At 40.4% G+C, this 24,795-nt stretch overlaps 1 protein-coding gene across 2 annotated transcripts in view; it reads right to left on the reverse strand.

Moving 5' to 3' along the window:
- RNF217 (ring finger protein 217) overlaps positions 1-24,795 on the reverse strand; it is a 57,230-nt gene that overhangs the window by 19,143 nt on the left and 13,292 nt on the right. For both annotated transcript variants that reach the window (XM_057409362.1, XM_057409371.1), the window contains exon 2: positions 4,149-4,382. In XM_057409362.1, the coding sequence (XP_057265345.1) occupies positions 4,149-4,382 (234 nt within the window). The remainder of the gene's footprint in view (positions 1-4,148; positions 4,383-24,795) is intronic.

The following is a 24,795-nucleotide window of genomic DNA, read 5'->3' on the forward strand; positions in this document are numbered from 1 at the left end:
AGTGGGTTTCCAGATGCGTTTTTTCTCACACAAACATTTTTCTATTTATTTTACAACTTCTATTTCAATTAATCAGAATTGAGAGGGTGGATACATACACAAAATTCTATGCCTCCTGAGGGTCAGTTGCCCTTGAAATAGAAAAGGTTATAAAACTTCTCGTACTAACCTTTTGGCTCTCAGCTTTCTGAAAAACTGACAACTGGGGCTAACAATTGCCATTTTCTTAGCTAGCTACTTTACTGCAAACAGTTCTATCATTTTCCTCACCTCCAGGAAAGTACCTTTCAAAACTGGTAGGTAACTTCAACATCAAACACTGCTCTATGTGATACGATGACAGCAAAACTGACTGTACATTAAAAATATTCTGAGAGCCTGAAACTGCAAAAAACTCCGTGTGAGATTTTCTGCTGCTTAGTGGAATGCTAGTTATATAAAAGGATGATCAAATTAATCATGCAACTACCTGTTTACAATGAATTACAATCACTAACTGTAACTACACAGCCACGTCATTCCAAAATAAATATGGGCTCCTGCCAAAACAGCTGCCTCCTCATCACCAACCCGTCCCCCATCTTGTACCAGCTGAATATAAGCAGCAACAAAACAAACAAATCTTGTATCCCATTGGAGCTGATCTTTGATCCAGCTCCCAGTGTGACACCGAAACATCAACATGAGCAAAAGCAAGCTAGCAGGAATGAACAGCTGAGGACAAAGGAGGAGAGCACGGCAAATCCCCACGTCTGCAGCAGTTCAGGCTCAAGGCAGATATCTGCTCCTCAAGGTTAACATCTGATCTATAAAGCAGGAATTGATACAAACTTCACAGATCCTCTATCACAGCATATTTGCCCTAGAACTAGTAGGAATATGCACCTGCAACAAGCTTCAGAAACTCTTGAGTAGTTCAAACAGAAGAGAGTTTATGTCACAACTGCACTGAAAAAAAAAAATTGAGGTTTCCGGAGCCAAGCACTCAAGCCCTTCTTATGTCATTTGTATCTCTTGACAGAAGTGGACAAAAGCTTCATTACGAAGCTCACAGGTTGATGAGGCAGGAATAAGAGTTCAAGAATCAAGAATTGCTTCTTCATGGCAGGTAACAAGTCAAAGACCTAACACTGAAACAAGAGATGAAATCCATAGCTTAGAGGAAAAACCCAGAAGTCCCACACCAACCCCCACAAAAAAAAGCAGACAACATACTTGCTCTTGTGAAACACGTACCTGTTCCATGCATAGAAACAGAACTACCAATTTTTCAATGTTTACCCATTTCCTTTGCAACATTGGCATACCAGCTTTGACCAATGGTTTATTATTTTATCTACAATCAAGTCTTACACTCCCAATTGAGGTCATATGAGAGGGGGTAGGAATACTTCCTTACTTAAAGCTGGATCCATTTTTGATACAAATATTTGATATAGGAAACTAAACAGTCACACTGCTGTACTGTGCTGTCCTAAGTGGCACTAACGGAAGAAAGAAGGTTTGGATAGCAAGTTTTCCTTTTCTCCCACCTTCCTCCTCTCTCAACAAATATGTACCAGCTAACTCTCTAGGCTTAGCACACCAGCACTTGATCTCTAAAATGAAAAACAGCAGCAGCTATCTGAACTACTGGGCTTAGATCTGTACAGCTGACATAAACCAGCTATAGGTAAGGAAAATTAATCTATCTAAACTTTGCTACCTTTTTAAATTTAGATGTTATTTATAATTCATATAGTGTATCAAATTTTAGGAATGCCTTAAAAACATTTCTAAAGTATCTGTCCAAATGTACACTTAGATTTTACGTATTTTCTTGTTTCAGTATATAGGAGAGCAAGCATGCTGGCACTGAGCCCTCGTGCACAGTGATCCTAATGGTAGGCTTATGCATAAACTTTCCCCCCGCATGACTCAGTTCTTCTGAAGGCAGCACTTCCAGTGCTGGTGCAGAATTTATCTGGTGCAATTGCTGTTTATATTGCTTGCATGTGAATATTTGAGTCTCGTACTCTCAAGTCAAATGTCTCCTACACTATATGCAGAAGAGTCTTTATGTCCAAAGAGCCTGTAGTTCAAGGTACAGACAAGACACATACAATCAGTCACATGAGAACCTAAGAAAACAGAGATAATAAAGGTCCCTATGTATGTAATTATTCACATATGCACAATCTCATATATAGCCCTCTTTTTAAACCTTATCCCTGCAGTAAAACTCTTCCTTGTGCTCATCATCATGGCTTGACTTTGCAAACGAAGATTTGGGAAGGGCTTTACCCACGCTTACTACAAGCGCGCTGATGACTAAAAAGGCCAACGTGAGATAGGCAAATCCAGTTGCAAAAAGCACAGCAAAAGGTCTCCTTGGGTGGAATAGGTGGGGCGCGATTCTTTCTACGTTTTCTTTTCTCCTCGAGACTAGTTCTGAGTGAGTTCTCAAAGGAGTCAACGGCATTATGTATGGTGTGTCTCCAAGTCTCCTGATTGGAGGCCAAAGCTTAAAATAAGTCACTAAAACTGTATCTATGCCAGAAAACAATACAGGATTAGGGAGTAGGCTGAAGCACTGGACTGTGATGATCCAATACTGCTTGTCAGCATTTTCCTAATTATATTTATGACCAGCACCAACTAGACATTCTTCCAGGCAACACCTGCACACAGTTCAAAGGACACATTTTGCCAGAGCCTTTTCCCAGGAGATCCGAGTTCTGCAGATCAGAGCTACACATAATGCATCACCACAGGACCAGGGAACTGCTTCTAGCTTGCACTATTTCATGGATCACACAGCCTCCCATTCCTTCTGATTATGATTTGCAGGGAGGCAGTGGAGACATTTTAGCTACAGCATTTCAACACACAAACGAGCACTGGTGGGCAGAACACCCCATTTTGCACTTTGAGGAATGTTCTTAAAGTTGGCATGCCCATGATAGGCTGCACCAGACCACATATGACCCACACTGGTGGGACAGTAACAGCTTCTGGCACGTTAAGAAAGGCTGCTGCAGGAAAATTACCATCTCTGATCTACTGTGGACTCTACACCTTGTCTGCATCTGAGGGAATGCTAAGTGGATGGATGAAGAAGAATGGCTGTGGGCATTTCTCCACCTCCATCTAAGATGCCAAAAAGGTGAAAATGTTGAGTCCAGCAGACAGCACAGCATGCAATTCATGCACTGCAGATACACATCAGTAGGTCATGACTCAGAGTTAGCTATACCAAGGTTTCAATTCCACTGGATGCACAACCTTCTGCATTTAATCTCCATACTGGGCTGAATCTTATGCTGTGTAATTAGGGCTATCTAAACAGTTATCTTGAACTCCTACTGGGGAGAACTGGTTTGTCCAGGAAAGGACAGCTCAATTGTGAAATTAAACACAACAAATCTAGTAACCAGATGGAAAAATATAACAGAGCACAATGCTGCAGACAGAACTGTTGCCTTGTGGAACAGAGATGGACCTTGAGCAGCTTAAAGCTTCTTCTAACCGTAATCTATTGCTTTTCACCTTTGACTGAAATCACAGTAGAAGAAAATCTACTAAAAGAAATGTTATAAAACTTTTGGGGGGTTTTTAGGGTTGGTTTTTTTTTTAACAATACAGAAAACTTGAGAAATAGGTAAGTGATGAGACTACAGTAATGTATAACCTCTGGTATGGGACTGAAGAAAACAAAACCAAGAAGCAGGACAGACAACAGCTCTGTTACTAGGGAAGGAGCAAACCAACACCATAAATGCTCAGAATTATCTGCCCAGAGATTCAGGGAATACTTATCTTTGCTAGAGCTGTGTGTCTAAAATTATCAGATACAGTGATAACTTCCCTTCCCCAGCCTCTTCTGATGGTGACCATACTGTCTGCATGTGAGAGAGAGAACAATCTTTAATTTGACATGCATGTCAGGATAAAATGACACCACCTGCCCAAGAAATAAGGGCTGAATTTCCACTGCTTGAACTGTTAGAAATCTATTAAGTGCTTAATCAATGATGTACTGTGGATTCATATTCCTAATCACAGCTCACATGTAGCCTCAGTGATGTAAGAAAGCTCTTTTAATGCCCACAAAATGCTGCCCTGCTTCTGCGGTGCCATCTAACACAAGGCTTGGCAAGTGTGCTCACTTTGTATTTGTTCTCCAACTTGGCAGGGGTAGGAATGTGGCCTCTCCTCCGGAAGGTTGTAAAGTGCTTGCACTGAGGGCATGGCTTGGTGCTGGAGTCAATGCGGCTGAGTTCCAGGAAATACTTATACTTGATGATGTCGTCATGGGGCAGGTTATAGAGGACAGTTGTTTCATCCAGGTGCTCGCTGCATTCTGTGATTGGGCATTTTATATCCGCTTGTCCCAGCTGCACCTGCATATGAAAAAACCCAGAAAAGCTGAAAGATCTTTTGCTTGGCAGAGTGAAGCAAGTATTTGTGAATTCTGTGAGGAAATTTAATTTTAAGTACTGTAACAATCCACAGACTATCAAGCATATCATCTTAAAATTATTTTGACTTAGTTCAAGCACACTGCAGTTTTTCCAAACAGTATTTTCAAATCCAAACTGAAAAGATATTTACCTCATGACAACTGCAATTATTAAATGTATGGTCTCAGTGTATGTACCATAGTAAAACCAATACACAGGTCTCAACTAGCAACAGCCACCTAGTGCTCCATGCTCTGGATGTAACAGTCAGTACTCCACTACTATGGCTCACACAGGCTGTGTGGAAGCAGGCAGTGGAAACATTTGTATACTGTTTCATTGCAAAAGGTGCTGGGAATCACAGCTCAGAGAAATTAAAGTCAATTTAAGATCATCAAACTAGCAGCTCTGACTCAATGCTAGCCCTGAGATGGTTCCTGCTCAGCAACTTCAGTGTCTCTGCAGTCTTGTTTCCAAGAAGCTCCTTACATGCTATGCTGCATGCACATAAAGTGGTAGCTGAGCCTGGAGCTGACCAAGCTAATAGATGTCCCCAGAACTCGGAGTTAAAAAACAACCCCAACCTTAAAAAAGACTAGGCACAGACGCAAGCTTAAGGTTAACAGGGCCAAGACTGTTGTTGATCTAATGAGCCCTGATGGTCCCAAGCTGATCCATATAGTCAGATACCCACAACGCCTTTTGAAAGTTCCCTTATCTGAGCACAGTGCTGGACCCAGGTCTGCACCCTTCACGCTTGGCAGGCTTTAACAGCTGGGACTCCATGCCAAAACAGCAGATCCTACTTGGTCTGGGAGCTGCAGAGTTGCATTTGCTTGGCACTGAGCCCAAGCTAACAAACTCTGCTGGATTTTGAGAGTCTGCAAGGACCCAGCTTGAGCATTTTCTTGTCTGCCTCAAGTAATCTTGAATGAAACTGACTGTACAAGTGCAGCTGACCACCAGCCCAACTTCTTCCTTACAGAGCATCTTTGTGCAGAGAAAAAGGCATTCCATAGTGCAATCAGCATCTCTTTCTAGGAATTACTGTTTCAAGGTTGGCAAGTTTGATCTCCGTGGACTGCTTATTCTCTTAACATACTCCATTACGGGAATCTGCCAAACAACACGCTAAACGTGACAGGAACACCTCAGGTTTGGATGCAGATCTTGCTGCTGCACAATGGTGTAAGAAAACACAGAGATCCCACTAATACTATATTTAAGGTAAGAAAGCAGGAGAAAAACAAACTAAACCAACACAACCCTGTCATTGCTACCTCAGCAATGGAACCATATGGGGTCTAACTGAATGATAATCTAGTCAGGAGTCAGAGGATTAGAAGAGTCATAAAATGGTATAAAACCCAAGGTTTATCTGACTTAAAAAAATAATAATAATAAAAAAATCCTATGGCATTAGCTTTGTCCTCTCAGTAATGTAGATAAGCAGAACAAAGGGAGAAAAGCAGGGTGAGGATGGTGGCAGCCCACCCCAGACCAGAACACAGTGGCAAACATCTCAACAAGCAATCACTGCTGCTGTGCAGTGAGCAGCCCCAGCTCAGGATGCAGGCAGGTGAAGATGGAGGCAGATCTGCCTGCAGTACAGAGGAGAGGCAGCTCCCTCAGCAATACACCCATTTTTAGGAGGGAACTTTCCCAAATTTAATTTCCAGCTCTAAAACGTGAGCAGAGCTCTACCATGTGCAAACAAGGCCAGGCTCAAACAGTTTGGCTTTTACATGGACCAGTGTAAGTACAGGAGTATCACGCAAAGGTACTATGGTGTTACCCCCATCACCCCCCAAAAAAAACAACAAAACACCCCTCCCAAATTCCACCACAAAGCAAACAAAAAAAAACAAAAACAAACAAACAAGCAAAGAACCCACAAACAACAACAAACAAAACTCCACAAGCTACATAACTATGCTGGGGAGCATCCACATTTTATACCTGCAGGACACTATTTCACCTATAGCAGCACGTGAACACTGAACTCAAGCATATGACACCACTAGAGTGACTCTTGTCAGAAGGCTCACCCAGTACTTAGAGAGCTGTGCTTATAAAGCAATAGATGATGAATCCAGCACTACAGCACTTAAACATAGTAAACCAAGAAAACAATTTGCTACAGAAGCATCAAAAGCTATTTCACTACTGCTTCTTTTTAAAGAAGTGTACGTACAACAGTTCAAAACCAAAAAGTCGTATTAATCCCAGCTATGACTACTTCAGGGGTTTGGGGGCTTTTAAGCATTAAGGAAATACTATGAGGCAAGCCCTTTTGCTAAGAAAACTAAGCTACAATGGAGTAACGCTTCACAGTGAGAAGGCACATTGTATCTGGCATCTAAGCTGGTGCTTAAGAAGCACTTCTTACGTTAAATGCTAGTTAGAATAAACCTGCATTTATAAAATGAAGGAATACAAAGCTGAACACTTTCTATATTTCATGTCAACACAGATTGTGATTAATATGTTGTAAGAGGCAAGTGTGGTTTCAGTATTTATTTTGAAAATATGTTTTACACCCACTTGAAGTAAATCGTTTTTATCCTCTGTAATAATTTCAGCCTTTCAAGTCTGGCAAAGATTGATCCTTTTCCTGTGTTTTGAATGGGACTGAAGTGAACATAGCTGGGTTGCTTATTAGCAGTAACTTCAATGGAGTCTTGTCTTACTGAACAGTCCATCTTTGTGCCCTAGCATCAGCAATTGATTTAAGTACAGCTTTAGAGGTAGCCTCTTAGGCTACCTACTGCTGCAGACCCAGGAGGTGCTGCTGAATGAGAGAGAAAAAACGAACACACCAAAAACACAACATAGGTAAAATAACTGGATTTCTTCTTTTCCACATTTTTGTAATTATTATTTCGAAGAGCCTTATCCTTTAGTATCAGCTTATCACAATGTCAAACCCCTGAGTTTCAAGAAATCTTTGAATTTCAAAATACCACTGTGTATTGAGAACTTCAGAACTCTCAGTGCACAAAACAGCATGGTGTATTTTCATAGCATGAGGAACGACTCAGATATGTCTAAAAGCAGCTGAGCTGCAGTATGGTGTTAAATGTCAGGTAGCATCTAGTTCTTATGCTGAAATATGCTTCAATTCTGTAAAGCATCTCAAGAGGGACTAGCTCTGCTTCCAATTCATAGACAGGAAGCAGGCTCTTGTGACTTTCACCCTACAGAAAGCTAACATTCAAACTATCAGGAGAGCAACGCATACATGCTCCTCATCCCCCCAGTGCTTGACATTTTATTTGAAAAATGGGAGATGAGAGGGCATTGGGAAACACACACACCAGACTCTACACCAGTCTCCTTACTGCCCCAAAACACAGTGGTACCAGCAATGGAAAACACAAACAGATGGCATGGTACTTAAAGTCAGAAAACTATTTCTGCCCCCCCCCGAGCTTTCTTTTAAAGGAAATCTTAGTTACACAGAAAACAAAGTTCAAACTACACCAGAGAAGCACTGATTTTTAGCTGTCATTTACCCTGGCCCAAGCTAGACATAATTTAACCTGTGCAGGGTGTACCTGGGCAGCTGTATTACAGCTACATTCCTTAAAGAGGCCATTCTAGTTTAACACAAATGAGTATTATTTTTAACTAAAACTTTACTCTTAGTTCAGAGATGTACATGCTGAATTGTTCTTAATTCTCACACATTAATGCTGCAAGTGAACAGCGCCCTGTCTAATCTTCACCTCTGTAGAGAAATTCAATTTCTACCAGTGCATCAAATTCTCCCTGTAAACTACGAAGGATGTTATTTACACATAAATAAAATAGTATTTTGGAAACGCACAGATGTAAGTGAAGGGACAGTCCAGTCTACAGGACCTTCATATTCTACAGAGGAAGAAACAAATGGATTAAATTTCCCTTTATTTAAGGCAAAATCCAATTGCTCTCTAGTTTACTGGCAATATTCTTCACTGATCTGCAACTTACCAGCAAAAATTACTTTTCTTGTAGGTTTGGCAAGCAGAGAACACAATTTTGAACTTGTTTTCTAAAAACCAACCAACCAACCCATGGAAAATACCTGAAGGGCTTACCATGGTTCAGGATTCCATAGTGGTAGGTACTAACCAAATGAAATCCAAGTAGACATGACTCAACAAGTGCAAACCAAAGTCAGTGCAAACTTTTACTAAGCATTCTGCACCTGCCCTTAAGGTTGTGGTTCTGTGACTGTTTTTGTGGTTCGAGTACCAACTTTAAAAAAAAAAAAAAAAAAAAAAAAGAAATCCTATGAAACAGATTCTCTTTTTCAGTCCATCCATCCTTCCTTCTTACTGTCAAATGGTGCTGCAAGACAAGCAAGAATGAACAACTAGAACTAACAATAATTAGATTAGGGACTCCTTAAGATGCATCACCAAACAGGAAAACAGACTGGCTTTCTTGTGTGGCACCTCCTCCGCTGGACATCTTCACACAAGCTCTTGCCTGTTGTGTACTACTTCACAAACCATACTCCATGGGTATTTTTCCCTTGAATTCATTTCTCAATACAGCAGACTTGCAATAAATTACTTTCTGAACCTCCTTCTCATTAAGCTGCCCCACCAGAGTTGTCTTCTCTGCCAGACACCTCCTGAAAACTCGTCGTAGTCAAAAACCATCGCTCCCCTGCTCAGGAGTAAAGGGCTTCACTAGCCCATATATTTCTGGCCTCAAAAGGATCCAAGAAAGAGCTCAAAATCATGACGATTTCCTGCATACTGGCACTTCATTAATAACTGGGGGTGGAGGAGATGGGGGGAGTGTTTGTTAGTTTTGTTTTCTTGTGGTTTTTTCTTAGTTTTAATTCATATTTTCTGCTATATCAGGAAATATCTGAGTGACCATCAGAACAACTAGAATGGCCAGTCTTTCTTTGTAGTCAGTGGAGAATGAGGAAGGTGACTGAGGCAATTCAAAGAAGGTGGCAAATGTCAACAGCACCTTTAAGATGGGTAAAGGAGAAAAAAGGAAAAAAAAAACCCAGAAATCGCACTTTTCCTCACCTCAGGGATACAAAGTAGCCCAAGAAATCTAACATCTCCCAGCACCAGTGTCTGACAGGCATACAGAGACAAAAAAAAAAAACCTATTTGTGACTCGTCCATTTTCAGTTTTATTTAAAATTATGGCCATTTATTATAAATAAAAGTACAACCAGAGTCTTCCACTAAATGAAAAAATACCAGATTTCTGTGCCACAAGCTCACATAGACCAACAGCGAAAGGATCCATCAGAATGTCCTTTGAGGATCAGCTTTGTTCTCTCACATTGGTACCACACATCTGGATAAAGTCGTGACAGTGACGTAGCAGTTCCTGCTGTGTGACACTGAGAAGTTACTTGGACCCAAACATTGCAGGCTTGGGCAGACATCACCTCTTCTAGTCACACTGTTAATGAGATTCGCATTATCACATTGTCAACATTAAAAAAAAAGACACAGCAAGAAGCAAAGCCTCAGGGCCTTCAGAGAATATGTTAGTATCTCATCCTTCAGGAGAAAGGCAGTGAAAAGCAAGAAGCTTTTGAGGGAATGACAGCATAAATAATTTCAATCCAGCCACCACCAGTACATCAAAGGTTTGACCTTTCTGCTCCAAAAGCATGTCTTCTGAATGCCTTACAACACATTTAAATGCAACATCAATTTAAATTCTCACAGCTCATCCAGTTTTCACAACGTCAGCCAGAGGCTGAGATTCCAGCTTCACCGGTAACACTCCAAGGGCACTCCCGAAAGTGGTCCTCACACAAATCCACATCCCCATGGGCGCTACAACCATACAACAGCCAGGGCCACAGCCAGCATCCCCTGCATGGGCAGTAACCAGAGCAGCTTCAGTCCCAGAAACTAACCAAAACCTTAACTGGCAAAACTGGCCTCTGCAGCCTTGAGCAAAACCCTGAACCATGGTGTCTGTTTCCTGTTCAAACTCTTCTTTTCCCCTCCACAGGTACACACAGGGGTCTCCTAAAAAACCTGTGAGGATAAACTAGCAAGATATTCTTCAGAATACACCTAAGCTCAACCAAAACCTTTTTTTCTTATAGACCTCTCCATTTGCTTTCTGATTTGACAACATGCTGATATAAAGCTCTGCTCCTTTTCACTTCCTTCCACAGGACTAGGCGTTAACCTGCTCACATGGACTTCATATCAACAGGAACATTCAGATTTTATTATCTGTTCAAAGGGACAGGATTTATAGAACACTACTTGTAGGAAAACAAAGTAATACTAAAATTCTTCATAATATTAACCTGAATAAGCTCCTCCCCTCTACCCTTTCATCTCCTGTTACTTTCTCTAGCACCAAGTGAACTAAAAAAAGAGAACGATTTTGCCTCAGTAATGGGTTTACAAAAACTATGCTGCATTAACTCATGCCCCTGCCTGCTCCTCCTCATCAAACCTAGTGCATTTCATCAGCACATATGGAGGTGCTCTGTGCTTTGGTACCCATGGTGAGCCAAAGCCCACAGCAGAGGCAATGTTAGTCCCATGGCAGGACAAAATCAGGGCTTCTACACCCAGGTGGCTGCCCACTGAACTGAGACACTCTCTGACAAAGAAATATGCCAGAGTTGGAGGGAGAGAGAGGCTGGCAGAAAGCTTTCACAATCCTGGGAGCCCTGGAGCGTGCAAGATAAAGATCTTTCATCTCTCCTTCCAGGCCATGTGTGGGGGCAGAGGGAGGGGGAAATCCCGGTGGAGGAAGGTAACCTGGGAGGAAATGTGGCAGAAACTGCAAACCTTGGAGAAATCTGACCCAAAAACACAGGTCTCTCAACATGCATTAAAGGGAACAAGGAAATGCACAAGATCTTTCTCATTTTGTCAAGGTGTGCATATTACCAGTGCTAGCCAAGTATGGATGTGGTAATTTTTCCATTCCTTAGAAAGCACTTTCACTAAAAGACCCAAAGATGCTCATGAATAAAGTGCTTTGAGGACAACAGACCAAGCTGCATACCTGCCCTTTTTGGGGTGGAAAACAAGAAATTGCACCTGCCTTGCAGTGGGACCAAAAGACCACATTAAAGCCAAGCAGGTGTGGGAAGGGATTACAGAAAGGAAGTAAGGGCCGCGAGACCATGTGCATACTATCGTATGTTCAAATAACCTGGCCAGGCAGTGAATCCACTCGCTGGGGCTCAGCAGCATTAGGAAATACAGGTAGCAAAGAAGCAAGACCCCTCTGTAAGGTAATGGTTTGTTTGGCTTCATGCATCAGGAATAAAAATGTCACAGCTAAGTAACACAGAACTAAAACAAGCCAACTCAAACAGCTGATTCCTGTAAAATAAATGAGCTAAAAATCTATTAGTTAACTCTTTACTCAACAGCCTTACATTCAGAGGGGAACAGCCTGCTACCTTCTGTCAGCATAAAACTTGTAGAAACCATCATCTGCGTTTGAATTTGTTACCAGCCAAGCCTAATCCAGGTCTATCCTGCCCATACAAATACTCTGGTAAATCAGAGAAACTGCAAGAGCCCAGGCTGAAGGAAGGCAAGGAGTGAACAGGTCAGAGTGAACAGGTCAAATGGGATGGGATGCAGGCATGGGACAGCCTTCCCCCTGCCATGGGGCAGCACCCCTCACTTTAAACATGCCCGACTTCTCAAAAGCAGGAAAGTCATGTGAATGCTTACTGCAATTCATTTAAATACCTCAGAAAACAGTAAAAAAAAAAATAATCGTATTTTCGCTTTCCAGCTAAGCATATTAATCCAAGCTGTGCTCAGTGACTCAATCAGGTGATGACTCTCTTACAGAAGCAATGCTGAAAAATGTTTTCTCCACTTACAGCAGAAAGCCCCGAACAGTCGAACTCCAACCTCTACTGGGTTCAGACAGGCTTAACCCAGATTCAGATCAATTCCAACGGAATAATACTGTTAACTATTAACAGTAATTAGTATCACAACCAAATCCTTTCCCCTGCTTTTCTTAAAGATGGATAAACAGTTAGCACCCACAAGCAGTTATCGAAGAGTAAAAATACAGTCTCAATCTTCATTGAGAAACACCACTTCATAATTCAGGTGGAGTCAAGCAAACTCCATCAACAACAGTGACAATTTATTCTGTAACTATTTATGTTCTTCTATTATTTAACAGGCAGGATCCCAACCAGACACAAAAGCTGGAAAAGGCTTGAGTGCATTTGCCAACCAGCATTCTCTTTCAAATAAAATAAGGCCCTAATCACCATATATTTGCAAACCCTATTCAGTAATCTGTATTAGTGAGCCTCTAAGGAAGATAAGCCCAGCTGGTATAATGAGTAATATAGTTAATCAAACCTTTGGTTTCACCAGCAGTGGCTGCTGTTACGTTTTACTGTTTACCTACAGAAACATTTCATGGTGCTTAGTATTTTCCCAACTGAAAGTAGCGTTTAGCATGAAATAAAGAAAAGCTATCATAATCAAGAGAAGGAGGTAGGAAAGAAGTATGCTCTCTTACATCTCACTACTCCATCCCAGAAAATGGCTACAAAACTGAACAGAGTTCCCATGGACGTGGATGATGACTTAAAAATAGTGAGAACTTTTTTCTTCACCACTCTGATCATCTATATTGCCTGGCCTCTAGAAAAAAGGACAGGCATTGTATAGCCATTCTTAAAGAGTCCTGCTTTCCTTAAGAAAGCTACCTACAACTATTTAGTTACCATATCTTTAGGTCTGAGGCTGTAGGCAAGTTTTCTTATGCATGTATTAGTAGCATTTTCATTCCTGACTACTGGACATGAAACCAAATTGTGCCCTCTTTACTTGATAGATTTAATAAAGAAACAGCAGAGTTGAACATGTGCAAGCAAAAGCAGAAGAAAGCCTGAAGAGTATTTTTTAATGGGCAGATGATTTTGAGGAGTGATAGTAACATACCTGATTTCTAAGGTTCAAGGTGGAAGATATGAGATTAAAATACCTTCATGTGGTTTCCCTAACAAACAAGATAATTTAAATATTTTTTTAAATGAAATCATGTTGTTAGAAAATAGCAAAGACTTGAATTAGTTATTTTGCTCTGGCTTCCTGAAAAGAGACCTATCTCATCCTACCAGACCTATCCACAATAAACAAGGCTCCTTTTGGTGAAAAGCTATGCTATTAAAGCTACACAAAGTGAAATAAATTGGTAACTTCTATATAGCTTAATTGACAGGTGTGCACACTGACTAATTTTCAGGGATAAGTAATTCCTGGAAAGGCTAATGCAAAATGGACTTCCAAGCTTCTTTCCACATACCATCATCTGGACGAACCCCAGATACTATACTAAAGCTCCAACTTCTCATGCCTTTATGAAGCTATTTCTCATAATGTATTTAAGTTTAAACTCGTTTTAATGCACATTTAACACAATGACGGATACAGCCACAACAGGAAGCAAAGGCACAAAATCAGGAAGTGCAAATAGCACAGCCTTCTCCAGGGAGCTGAGGCAGAAGCTTAAGCAGTGGTTCTGATCTGTAATCAGAGAAGCAGAAGTGAAAGTGAAACAGAAGCTTCACCCCATATAGGAGCAAACTACCCATCATCAAACAGTTAAACTGTTATGTAAGATACCTCAGGAAAAAACTATGGCACAGAAGAAAAATCCTCTTATGAAAGAGGAAAGAAAAATTCTGCCCCACAACTAATCTAATCCAATCCAGTAGACCTGCACTCAGCTAGCATGCCGTTATTCCTAAACAGCGTATTTAACAGCCAAACTGTCAGTTAATTCTCCTCCTGATCAAACTCTGGTTGTAATTTGGGGATTGTTACACTGCCAGGTCCGTCTCCCCGAGAGCCTGCCAGAATTGTGTCCCAACTGAAGCAGTCAGCCTTCACTTTAACTGAAAGCGTTTGTGTATGAATTGCTACAGACATTGCTTGTCACAGGCAGCTAGAACCTTTACAACATCACAAAATCATGAGAAATAGCAAAACAAGGGGGGAAGACAACGCAGATGTTCTATACCAGGAAAAACACACCATAACGGTGTTCAGAACAATATATTCAGAACAATACATGCCACTTTTTCATAAAGCAAAGAAAATGTGAAGCAAGCTCATTTGAATTCATATAGGTAGTTCTATCAGCTGAGTAAGGCTGCGAAAATGCTCATTTTTACACCAGACTTGCCACAAGAGAAGACATTGCAACTTACCATTTGTTCCAAATTCTCTTCAAAAACCAAAACAAAATCACAACAAAAACCAACACAACCCCAAAGACGCTAATTCATCTGCTGTTTGTACATGTAAACCTATGTTAAAAAAAAAGTACAACAATGTAATATGACCTTTACTACAAACCCTTTACTAGTTTGAAACATAGATATGGGTTTGACAAACCTGTTGCAATGCAGGCTCTGACAGCCTGCTTTTGCGGTGAGGCAGAAGCAAAGAATAGGGGCAGAGTAAGTTAAAATGCCTCAGGTTAGACTCCCGGCTAAATTTTCAGTGTTAACAGCAAAGAAGAGATTCAAATGTTACAAAAATACTGCTGTGATCTGACAAGGCTTTGGAAATACTTGAATGTAGGAGGAAAAAAACACCAAACACTACACAAGGTAAAATAAATCTTCCCTGCCTCATCCTGTTCTTGATCACTTCCACTTCTTTGATGATAATCACAGTCCCAGCAAGTGCTGAATACAAAAAGAAAGGTGGAACTAACTGTTGTAATCATTGAATCCGGTTTCTTGCAACCATCCTTTTTGGCTGGTTAGACAGACTGGCCTAAAATAAAGACTAAAGACAACTTCTACCCACACAGACTTCTCTTCCTGGATGCTATGGCAGGCTTACTCTGCACCACTGGGAGTTTAGCCCCAGATCTCCAGTCATGTGATCAAACACCTACATAGGTCTGAAAGATGTGGGATGCAAATCCAGCCAGATGGCTCACATAACAGCTGGTCCAGGTATCCCTCCGCAGGTCTCAAAGCCTTTCAACCATTTCATCAGGTCACAGTCAGCCAAGACTGCCTTATCTGACCGTACCCTGCCTAATGGCGAAAAAGTTATGGAAGAAGTCAAAATAGCTTTCTGTTCTCCCTCTCTGCTTCACAGAGCAATCACAAGGCTGCAAGGAGAGAAGCTTCAGCAGGCTAACAGGAGACTAAAGTGTTTTTAAATTAGTTTTCCAATTGATCAGACAGCTGAATTATGATCACTAGTGACATACGATCACTAGATCACAACCCAAGAGAAAAGTGGGAAATACAGAGCCAAGGAGAGAGGCTCTGAGGTAGCTGACCACGACTTGTCTTTACCCGTCATGTCAATCTACACCTTCAGATCTTCAGGTACTTCTCACATTAACTTTGTTTACTTGTAGGAAGCTACAAGTCTGAAATATGCTCAGCAGCTCCCCTCAGTAAAAACTTAATGGCAACTACAGTACGAGGATTGGAGGGCTGCACCAGATTCCTTCTTCATGCAAGTCCATGCATCAGTGTTTTCCACACCCATATCCTAGAATTACAGCTCTTCAGAAAGCAGCCTGTATTTTGGCATAGCTAGGTGATTATTAGGTGTATGAGTACTAACGTATATTTTCCCATTCTGTACAAGTACTTAAAATGCACAATGGCATACATGGAAATTCTTCACTGAGCTTCAGGTCTGAATCTGGCATCTGCCCATGGTCCTGCAGATGGTTTTCACACTTTCTACATTTCTGTTGGCACTATATCTGCTCTCCTCTCAGATCTCTCCCTGAAGGAGAGAAGAGTCAAGCTAAAGCAAAGGAATAATTATGAAGTAACTAGGCTTTTTAAGATGAAGAAATGCACTACCTGGAATGAAACAACTAAGTTAATAGGTACCCTCAGGAAGTTCAGACCAAGAAGCAAGAGAACTCTACCAACAACTGTCACACATGCTACAAAACACTATAAATCAGTTGACTATAAGAAAAAAATTACTATAGAAGATAAACTATGAACAGGACACATCATTAACTTAACATACCACCTCTAGGGACTCCAAAATGGTTATGGTAGGAAAAAAAATGTTTACAATTAGAGGAAAATCACCATTTATAAGCAAAATTATTTCAAACTTGTTTAAACCCTCCGGCCCCAAAATTAACCAAACCAAACCAAAAATAAAATATTTTTGACTGTGAGGGTTTGTAAGGTGATGAAAAGGTTATTAGATACCTTGAAACATCACTTCTGCCAGCACTAAACTGTTGCAGGGCTCCAGAAACTGGGTTGCCACACTAAGCATTTAAAGAAGCAGTTTTCTTCCTGCCAGTAGGTATCAGTGTTCTCCAACCATCATCCCCAGTAAGGATGGCAGCGAGGGGACCAGAGAGTGAGCAGGTGAAGCGAGGTGAGGGAAGTATCAAGTCAACTATACCCATCTCCACTTCTGAACCCACAGAATCCAGTAGTAATTGAACTCAGTACTAGTTGAGGAAATTCTAGTTTCATTAATTATTTTCAAAGAACATATATAGTCCTCAGTGGGAGAGAGGAACTGAAGCAGCACAGGAGAAGAAAAGAATCATTACAAAGCATAGTAACAGAGAACATTTGAGAGGGGTTGTACACAAGGACACACATCTTTCCAAGTCCAGATTTTGAAAGAACAAAAGGAGAAGATTGACAGCTTTTGTGACAAAAGACAAGAAAATAAATAAAATGTTTGTTAGCAAGGAGCCAAAAACTTTTTAAAAGTATCTGATTTAGCACATTACCGATAACCTTCATTGAAATGGAACCACACCACATTACAGTAAATACCACTGACTTGTCTATCCAAACACTATGTTTTGTTTGGTTGGGTTTTGTTGTTTTTTTTTTGGGTTTGGTTGGTGTCTTGCTTTGTGTGGTTTTCTGGTTTGGGGTTTTTTTGGGCGAGGGGTTGGTTGGCTTAGGGGTTTTTTGTTTGTCTTTAGAAAAAATACTCCAAGAGCAGTAACTTTTCAAGAGCAAATAATTCTAACTAGTAACTGCAAATCGCAAATACCCTTTACGGTTAAACAATCACTGATGAACACCTGCCACCAATACACGCTTCTGTAGAGACCTGGCTAGCTGCAGGGGTTCACCTTGGAAAGGGGAAAGCAGTCACCATTCCTCTAGCTTGTTTGGGAAGAAGATGACAAGAAGGGAAAATTCAGGCAAAACAAAGAGGTGGCACTCGCTTCAGCTTCCCAGGAGGTCCCTGCTTTTCCCACAACTCACATCTTTTCCCTCTTGCAGTTTTATCCTGGAACATAATATCTTCTAGCCTCACATATGAGGCGACTAAATAGTCTTCTCTTTGAAAATTTCTGAATCCACTTACTTTCCTCCACTTCAGTAACATACATACACAGGCTGGTTACCCTCTGAACTGCTCTTGCTGACCAATACCTTCATCCAGGGAAGGCTTCAAACTTGCAGTCTCCTTTTAACCTGTACAAAACAATGGGAGCTGCAGCTGAGAACTGCACAGAAAAAAAAAAAAAACACTGCCTCAAAGCATATCGATTTTCTGTGCAAAAGAAAGGGAGTAATACTTGGTTTTGTGACTTCTGTGGTTTGGAGAGCACACCCAAACACCAAGATAAGCAATGTTTTTGTTAAGCATTTACACCAAAATGCTGCCTGCAGTAAGGAAAATGGGTGGCATGTAGAACTGAGTTCTGAATTCTACTGGCATTTTACTAAAACAATCAAACCATCACCGCATGAGAACAAATGGGGCTGTGTTAATTTCCTAATAAATTCAGCAATTTGGGAATTTTTGTCCACGTGTGCCTACTTTTGATTCTATATCACCATCCAAAATGCTACAGGCTTTTGAACCAGAAGTATCATGAAAGCTAAGAATTTCTGGCAGCACCAGCAAGACAGAAAACCAGGTTGACAGTCCCAATAAAGGACTTCCCCCAATGGTCAAGATTTCCAGCACTTGTTAAATCAAGTCTCAGCACTTTCCTCAGCAGCAAGAGATCAGACTCGGTGACCTTCACACCCTCTTATTCCCAACTGGACAGGGAATGATGACAGAAGCATCCGTCCAGAGCTAGTCCCTGGTGCTCCTACCTGCCCTGCATGATCAGCTGATGTCCCACTGTGTGGCTGTGCAACTCCATCATTTCCTACAAAGGCTTACTAGACTTCCCGTATGAAATAACTAATGATACTAACATTAAGATGACACCTCTGAAATTTAGTGGTTAACTGAATGAAAGCCACTCTTTGACTTTCCTCCCTCCCATACCCTATGTGTTGCCTGCACAAATTGAAGATAATATAGGTGAAACAGCTGAAAGAACATACAAAAAACTATTTTTTTTGTTATTTTGTCAAACTTAATTTGTGGCTGGGGCAATTTATGCAAACAGCAAGAAATAAAGCAGCTAAACAAACCTCTTAAAATCTGTACTAATCTTTTAAAATTGGGTCACGGGTAAAGATGAGAAATCTGAAAAAGTGAAAGGATGCTTACACTTAAATGCTTAAGTCACTTTCAAGCAATGATAAGTCAGTGTCAAGGGAAAGTTTAAGAACATTTTATGAAATCAATTAGATTTAATCAAACAACTTTTATTAAAGGAAAAATTAATCCTTTGTTGTATGGTGATGTATATGGCATCCTAATTATAAAGCCATTTTTAATAATGAGGTCTCTGGAGTCTGCCTTCAACCTCTACTGAAATACATGCCCAATACAAGCATTTTGATGTAAGTTTGCTAAGACTTGTAGAAGACTAAAGAAAAGACTTCTACTCAAACTGTATGTGAGAGCGCTGCAGACTTCAGCTGATCAGGGATTCACCCAAATGATCAGTTACATCTCATGCTTTCACATGCAGAACAATGATGTAAGTTTTGCACAAGAAACAACTTATACAGGAGGTAGTTTTACGAAATCATATACATCAGGAAAACAGTAAACATCATTAAAATCAGAAAAAAGAAACCCCACACCAGAGCTGATTGCCATATACTCTGTACCTTGTGTGCCAAGTCTCCAAAGTACAAATGGCTTTGTGCGAGTTGCAGTTGTTTGATTTCTCATTTACAAAACTGTTTTAAGTAAGACAGAACAGGCTAGCAAGTCTTTCACCACAAAGAAAGAATGATAAAACAGAGATCTTAAAAGCATTTTTTAATGTGCAACCTCAGCAATTTCTGCGCACTAAACCTCTAAATAAAGGTTTTCATTTCTCATTACAACATATGAATGTCTTGCAAATAAGAATGTCTTTTTCCTAATGTCACTGAATTATCATAAAGAACAGCTTCTAGAGACTGAGTGCAAAGGTGAGTTCAGAAACTGAGTCACTGCAGTAAGTGGTCATCTGTGAAAAGTCTAAATTAGGGGACTTTGCTAGAATTACCTTGGAAGGTTCTAATACTGCCAAAAAAAAAAAAGTCATTTTCCTACCTTAATTATTGCATTATTGTCTCTCATCTCACAGCTCCTAGATTCATGAAAGCTGTAATAATCCTCTTCTAAACCAGATGTATGAAAGAATATCAGCTTCTATGCACTTTCAGTAAGCTGGAAGTTGACTGACATCTATAGAGGAAAAAAGCCTGACATCTGAACTTCACCACTAGCCGGACTAGGCAGTTATTTTATGCTCTTCAGCTGCTAGAGATTTGCCTAGGAGAAATTTCATCCTAGGCAGAAGGCAGACAGCAAGCAGATCCCTGTAGCATGCAGGCAGCCTGCTCCAGCTAGCAGATACCCTGTCTCTCCCCCCCCCTGCTTCCCACATCTCTGGTCCTTCTGCACTAGGCCTCCTCACACCAGATTGTTCTTATCCTTCTTCATCCTCCACATCAGAAGCCTGAGAGGACTGCCATGGGTACGCAGACTGCCTTCAGCTACCACATTGTGGCACTGCATCCACAGACAAGGCTTCTTATCCCATTCAACTTCATTCTTCTGCCACCCCATCCCGCTGTGCTTGCTACATTTTGGTTCACCCACTCCCCCTGGCCAGCAGTAAAGGAACACGTACACACACAGAAAATGCCACCACGGGGTATTACAGGGGTCTAAAATAGCCAGGATGGACAAAAAGTGCATCTTGCTCAAGTCTCACAAGACTTGAGACAGCTTGATGCTGGCAGCATTACTAAAGAGTTAAACCAGCCAATGAAAAAATATTTAACTGCATGTTTAACTGCAGTTTTTCACCATGTATCATTTGATTCACTCTGTATAATGTTTACAAACACAAAGGAAGACAGACATACATGAGAATACTTAAGGGGAAAAAAAAAAGAATGTATTTCCTGAATTTGTATGGGACATTAACAATTTTCCTCCTTAGCTATGACAGCAAATAAGCATCTTATGATGGAAGGTGGTGGATTAATGTCCTGTAAGGGACTAGACAAACTGCATACACACTGCGCAACAGAAGTACATTTAAGAGACCCTTGGAAAGTAAAAACCCATTGAGCCACAAATTTGAGTGCAATACAGCAAAGGAACCCTGGCCAACCAGCTGAAACTGCTCAAGAGATCTAACTAGGAAAGTGGAAAGAAGAAAAAAACAAAACAAACACACCCCCCCCCCCCAAAAAAAAAAAAAAAAAACCACAACAAAATCAACCAATTAAAAAAAAAAAACTGGAGTGGAAAGCCCATGAGAAGGGACTGGGTCTGTTTTATTTAACTTCCACTAAGTTGGAAGCATCACAATTATGCCCATATTCCAGGAGTATTTCCTAAGGTGTGTAAATTCACAATGAAATTAACAGCAAGAGTCCAAACACAAAAATCCAATGAAGCTATGCAAAGTATATACACTGCCTCTTTTATGGAACAATCTGTAGTTTAACTGCAGTGTGAAGGTTTAGTTATCATCATAAATATTTGTGTTGTTACAGTAGCCAGCGTCATTTGGTACATTATTTACAGGTTCAAGGAAATTTCAACAATTTACAGTTTTCAAGAAAAAAGGATTTTTAGATTTTTACAAGTTTACAACTAATTTCAGATGAAACCATACCAAACCCCACCATCTTTGCCTCAACTTTTTGGAGAAAATAGGATATTTTAAGATAGATTAATCTGGTGTTACAATTAGGCATGAGTTCAAGTTTTTTCCACTGTGGTCACTATAGGACAGCTAATACTGATAAGCTACCCTAATCCTGCATTTTTCCAGTTTAATAGAAAAAGCTATGAGCAGCAGTTTCCTGTTTGGCTGGGTTTGCAACATGTAGTATTAGCACAATTAATGGATCTGTGGTACAACCCAAGACATGATAATATACAGTTAACTTTTCTAAATCCTAAACCCTACAGACTATTGTACTTGAAGCAATAGTATGCAAGACTAAAAGCAAGATTAAATTCTTTAGTGACACATTGTCTAAATTGGGTTGTGTCAGCTGCAATTTTTTAAATAAAGCCCATTTTCTTTCTGGTCTCTTTAGTGCAGCCCTACCTGCCCAGCTGTATTAGTCACTTCCTGCACAAGCACTTGAACACCGAGGCAGAATCAAACTACTTCTTATTACCTCCAACACAGCATACAGGTTTAACTGATACATGAAAGCTGCAACTGAGCAAACCATGCCATCACACATAACAGTGCCACCTGTGAAACACTGAACAGCAACTCTACTGCTTCAGAGAGAAACTAACTCCTTTTCCCAACGCCCTTCCTACACTCAACCAAATTATGTTCAAAGAAAAAGACAGGAGGGGAAAAAAAAAAAGGAGGAAAAGCGGACTCCACCCTCTTCTCCTCACTTCTAGAGCCTGAGACAAGAAATGGGAGAACAAAATCAATAACTCATTTGCTACTTGAGGGAGGGGGTGTCTTCCAAAAATCTTTTTGTAACAATCAATGCAACAGTAAGATAATGTTCTGTTACAGGCTTTTATGATTTTAAACTTTCAACTGATCCACTTCACCACCAAAAACATCTGTATAGTAGAAGCACAGGTTATTGAGCTTGATCTTCAAAATCAGCATGCTGAAATCACAGTTGATTAAGTGTAACATAGGCTAGTCCAGAACTTCTGCAAGCCGCAAGTAACAACGCTCCCCACGACGCTGTAGTAAAGAGGGAAAAAAAAAAAAACCACAACAAAAAGGTGTAATTTCACTGCTGTGAATACAGCTCAGCTGCCCCTCCAAAGGTGTACAGGAATAGCAAGTAATGGTGAAGAGCTTCTTAAACCAGCTGTAACTGATGTGTCATAAAAGTTCAACCTTGGCTTAAGTGTCTCAGTTTAACACCATGGAGTGACACCACCACTGTAAAGGCTGGCCTCTTAAGAAATCTGCTATGCAGATCATACTTGCTCGAAAGCAGCTGGACAGACAAAAGGATGTGACATCTGATTACAATGATCCTCCAGCAAGGAAGTCTTTCTCTCCTGTCAATTATACATTGTCAAGAAGAAAAACAAGACAAACACTCCAACAGTATGAAAGAGATAAGAAGAGTCCATGGCTGAGCAACAATTCCTCTCCCCACCCCCAAGTCACACAGCACACAACAGCTGTTAGACTTTTTCCACTACAAAACTCTCACTTTAATGGCACTGATGAATAATCCATAATGTGACCAGGTTAGTCTTAAATTTGTATAAACACCTAATTTGTATAAACACCTACCTTTGCAGAGCTCTACTGCAAATATTGTACGCAAAAGGATCGCTATGGAAAGGAAATACCATTTTAAAAAGCTGAAAGTGGAAAGGAAGCTCATCCAGGAAAAGGAAGAAGAAAAAGAGCAAAAGTTGGAAGCTGGTACAGAGGTCACTTTCCAGGATCTTTCCAGCACTCATTAGATAAGCATATACCTTTTGAAGAAGCTCAACTTCCTGCCATATATAAAGGCTTTATAACCCATCTGAAATATATATCAGCCAGCCATTTACTTTATGTCATCTGCTTTTTCTTATTCCTTGGGCAGTACTTCTGTGATTTTCAAGTATCTCAGCAGACTGTTACACAATATATATATTATTTGATATATTCCAGATATAGTCCTCATCCATTTTTCCACACGGCTTACATACATGAAGTGATTCCTTTAAAAATCACAGAATTCCAGAAATACTTTTAATGTTTCAATGCCTGCTGGTGTCAGCATATATCAGACTTCATGTTTGTGTAAGGTTTTTTCAAACTCAGAAGTAGCCTTGTTATGATTGGACTAGTGCCCAATATTGATTTTGGAACCAAAAATATTTAAAAAATTAAATCAGTTAGCATGAAATTTATGTTCCCAGACAGACTTCACTAGTAAACTCAGAGACACTAACTGAAACTAAAACCTTGCAAACCAGTTTAGCCTGGAATAAACCTAACTTAACAAGGATTGAATAAAAATGTTCATTAATGTTACACAGTCTTCAAAAGTGTGAACACACCCAAGTCAGAAAACATGTTTGCTTGGCTACCCACCCTCTACCTCTGTGTAAGATTTGTTGATTTTCCCTGTGGATCTAGCTTCTGCATATACTAGAAGTCTACTCAGGTAGCTTGCAAGTATATTTTGTGATGACTACAGAAACACAACACTCATTGCATCTCAGTAGCAAAGCCCTCCCTATGTACACCAGGCCAGGCACAGAGCCAGGATGGATTCCACCGAATTCCCAAATGAATCTCCTTGCAACCACCTCGAACTACCGAAAGACTACGTGGCCACCAACATATGTACTTTAAGGATGCTAAAATCCTTCCACAAAACTTGTCAGATATTGGTATCAGAAACTGGAGAAAAAAAAAAAAAAAGAAAAAAAGCTTTAGAATAAGACATCAGGAGATAAATTCAGAATGACAATGCTGCAGCCTGTCAAGTGAAACATTCAGCTAAACTGAAGACTAACAGAAAGACCAGGAAGTTCAACAACCAGCTATCACCTTCCAGTAATTTACAGCACATTCATAAAGCTGCCAACTATAATATCACACAAAAAAAAAATTTAAACAAACCCTACCACCCATACCACCAAATTTCAGCGACTATTTTTCAGTGTTACATACATTTTCTTTGGTACCTTGACCATCTGTTCTTTTCATTGTTTTCATGTAAAAGCAGTCTGTGGAAACTAGAACAATCACCTGTCTCTGCTAATTGTTCTTTCTCTTGTGAGTTTCTTTATACAACAGCCTGCATGAATTCCTCAGGAGAGTTATTTCACAAAGGCATCCTCTACAGCCTAGGTCAACTCAGGTAACAGCCATGCAGCCAGTCTCTCTTCTGCCAGCAGACAGAGGGAACCACTTGGAAACTGCTCCAATTCTGCCAGATCAGTCTAACAGAAAAAAACAATAACAAAACCCAAACAAAACAATCACACCACAAAACACTAAAACCAAA

This window comes from Pezoporus wallicus, unplaced genomic scaffold (assembly GCF_028554395.1).
Source record: "Pezoporus wallicus isolate ANWC-B61680 ecotype Strahan unplaced genomic scaffold, APGP_CSIRO_Pwel_v1 contig_3817, whole genome shotgun sequence".
Taxonomy (NCBI): domain Eukaryota; kingdom Metazoa; phylum Chordata; class Aves; order Psittaciformes; family Psittacidae; genus Pezoporus; species Pezoporus wallicus.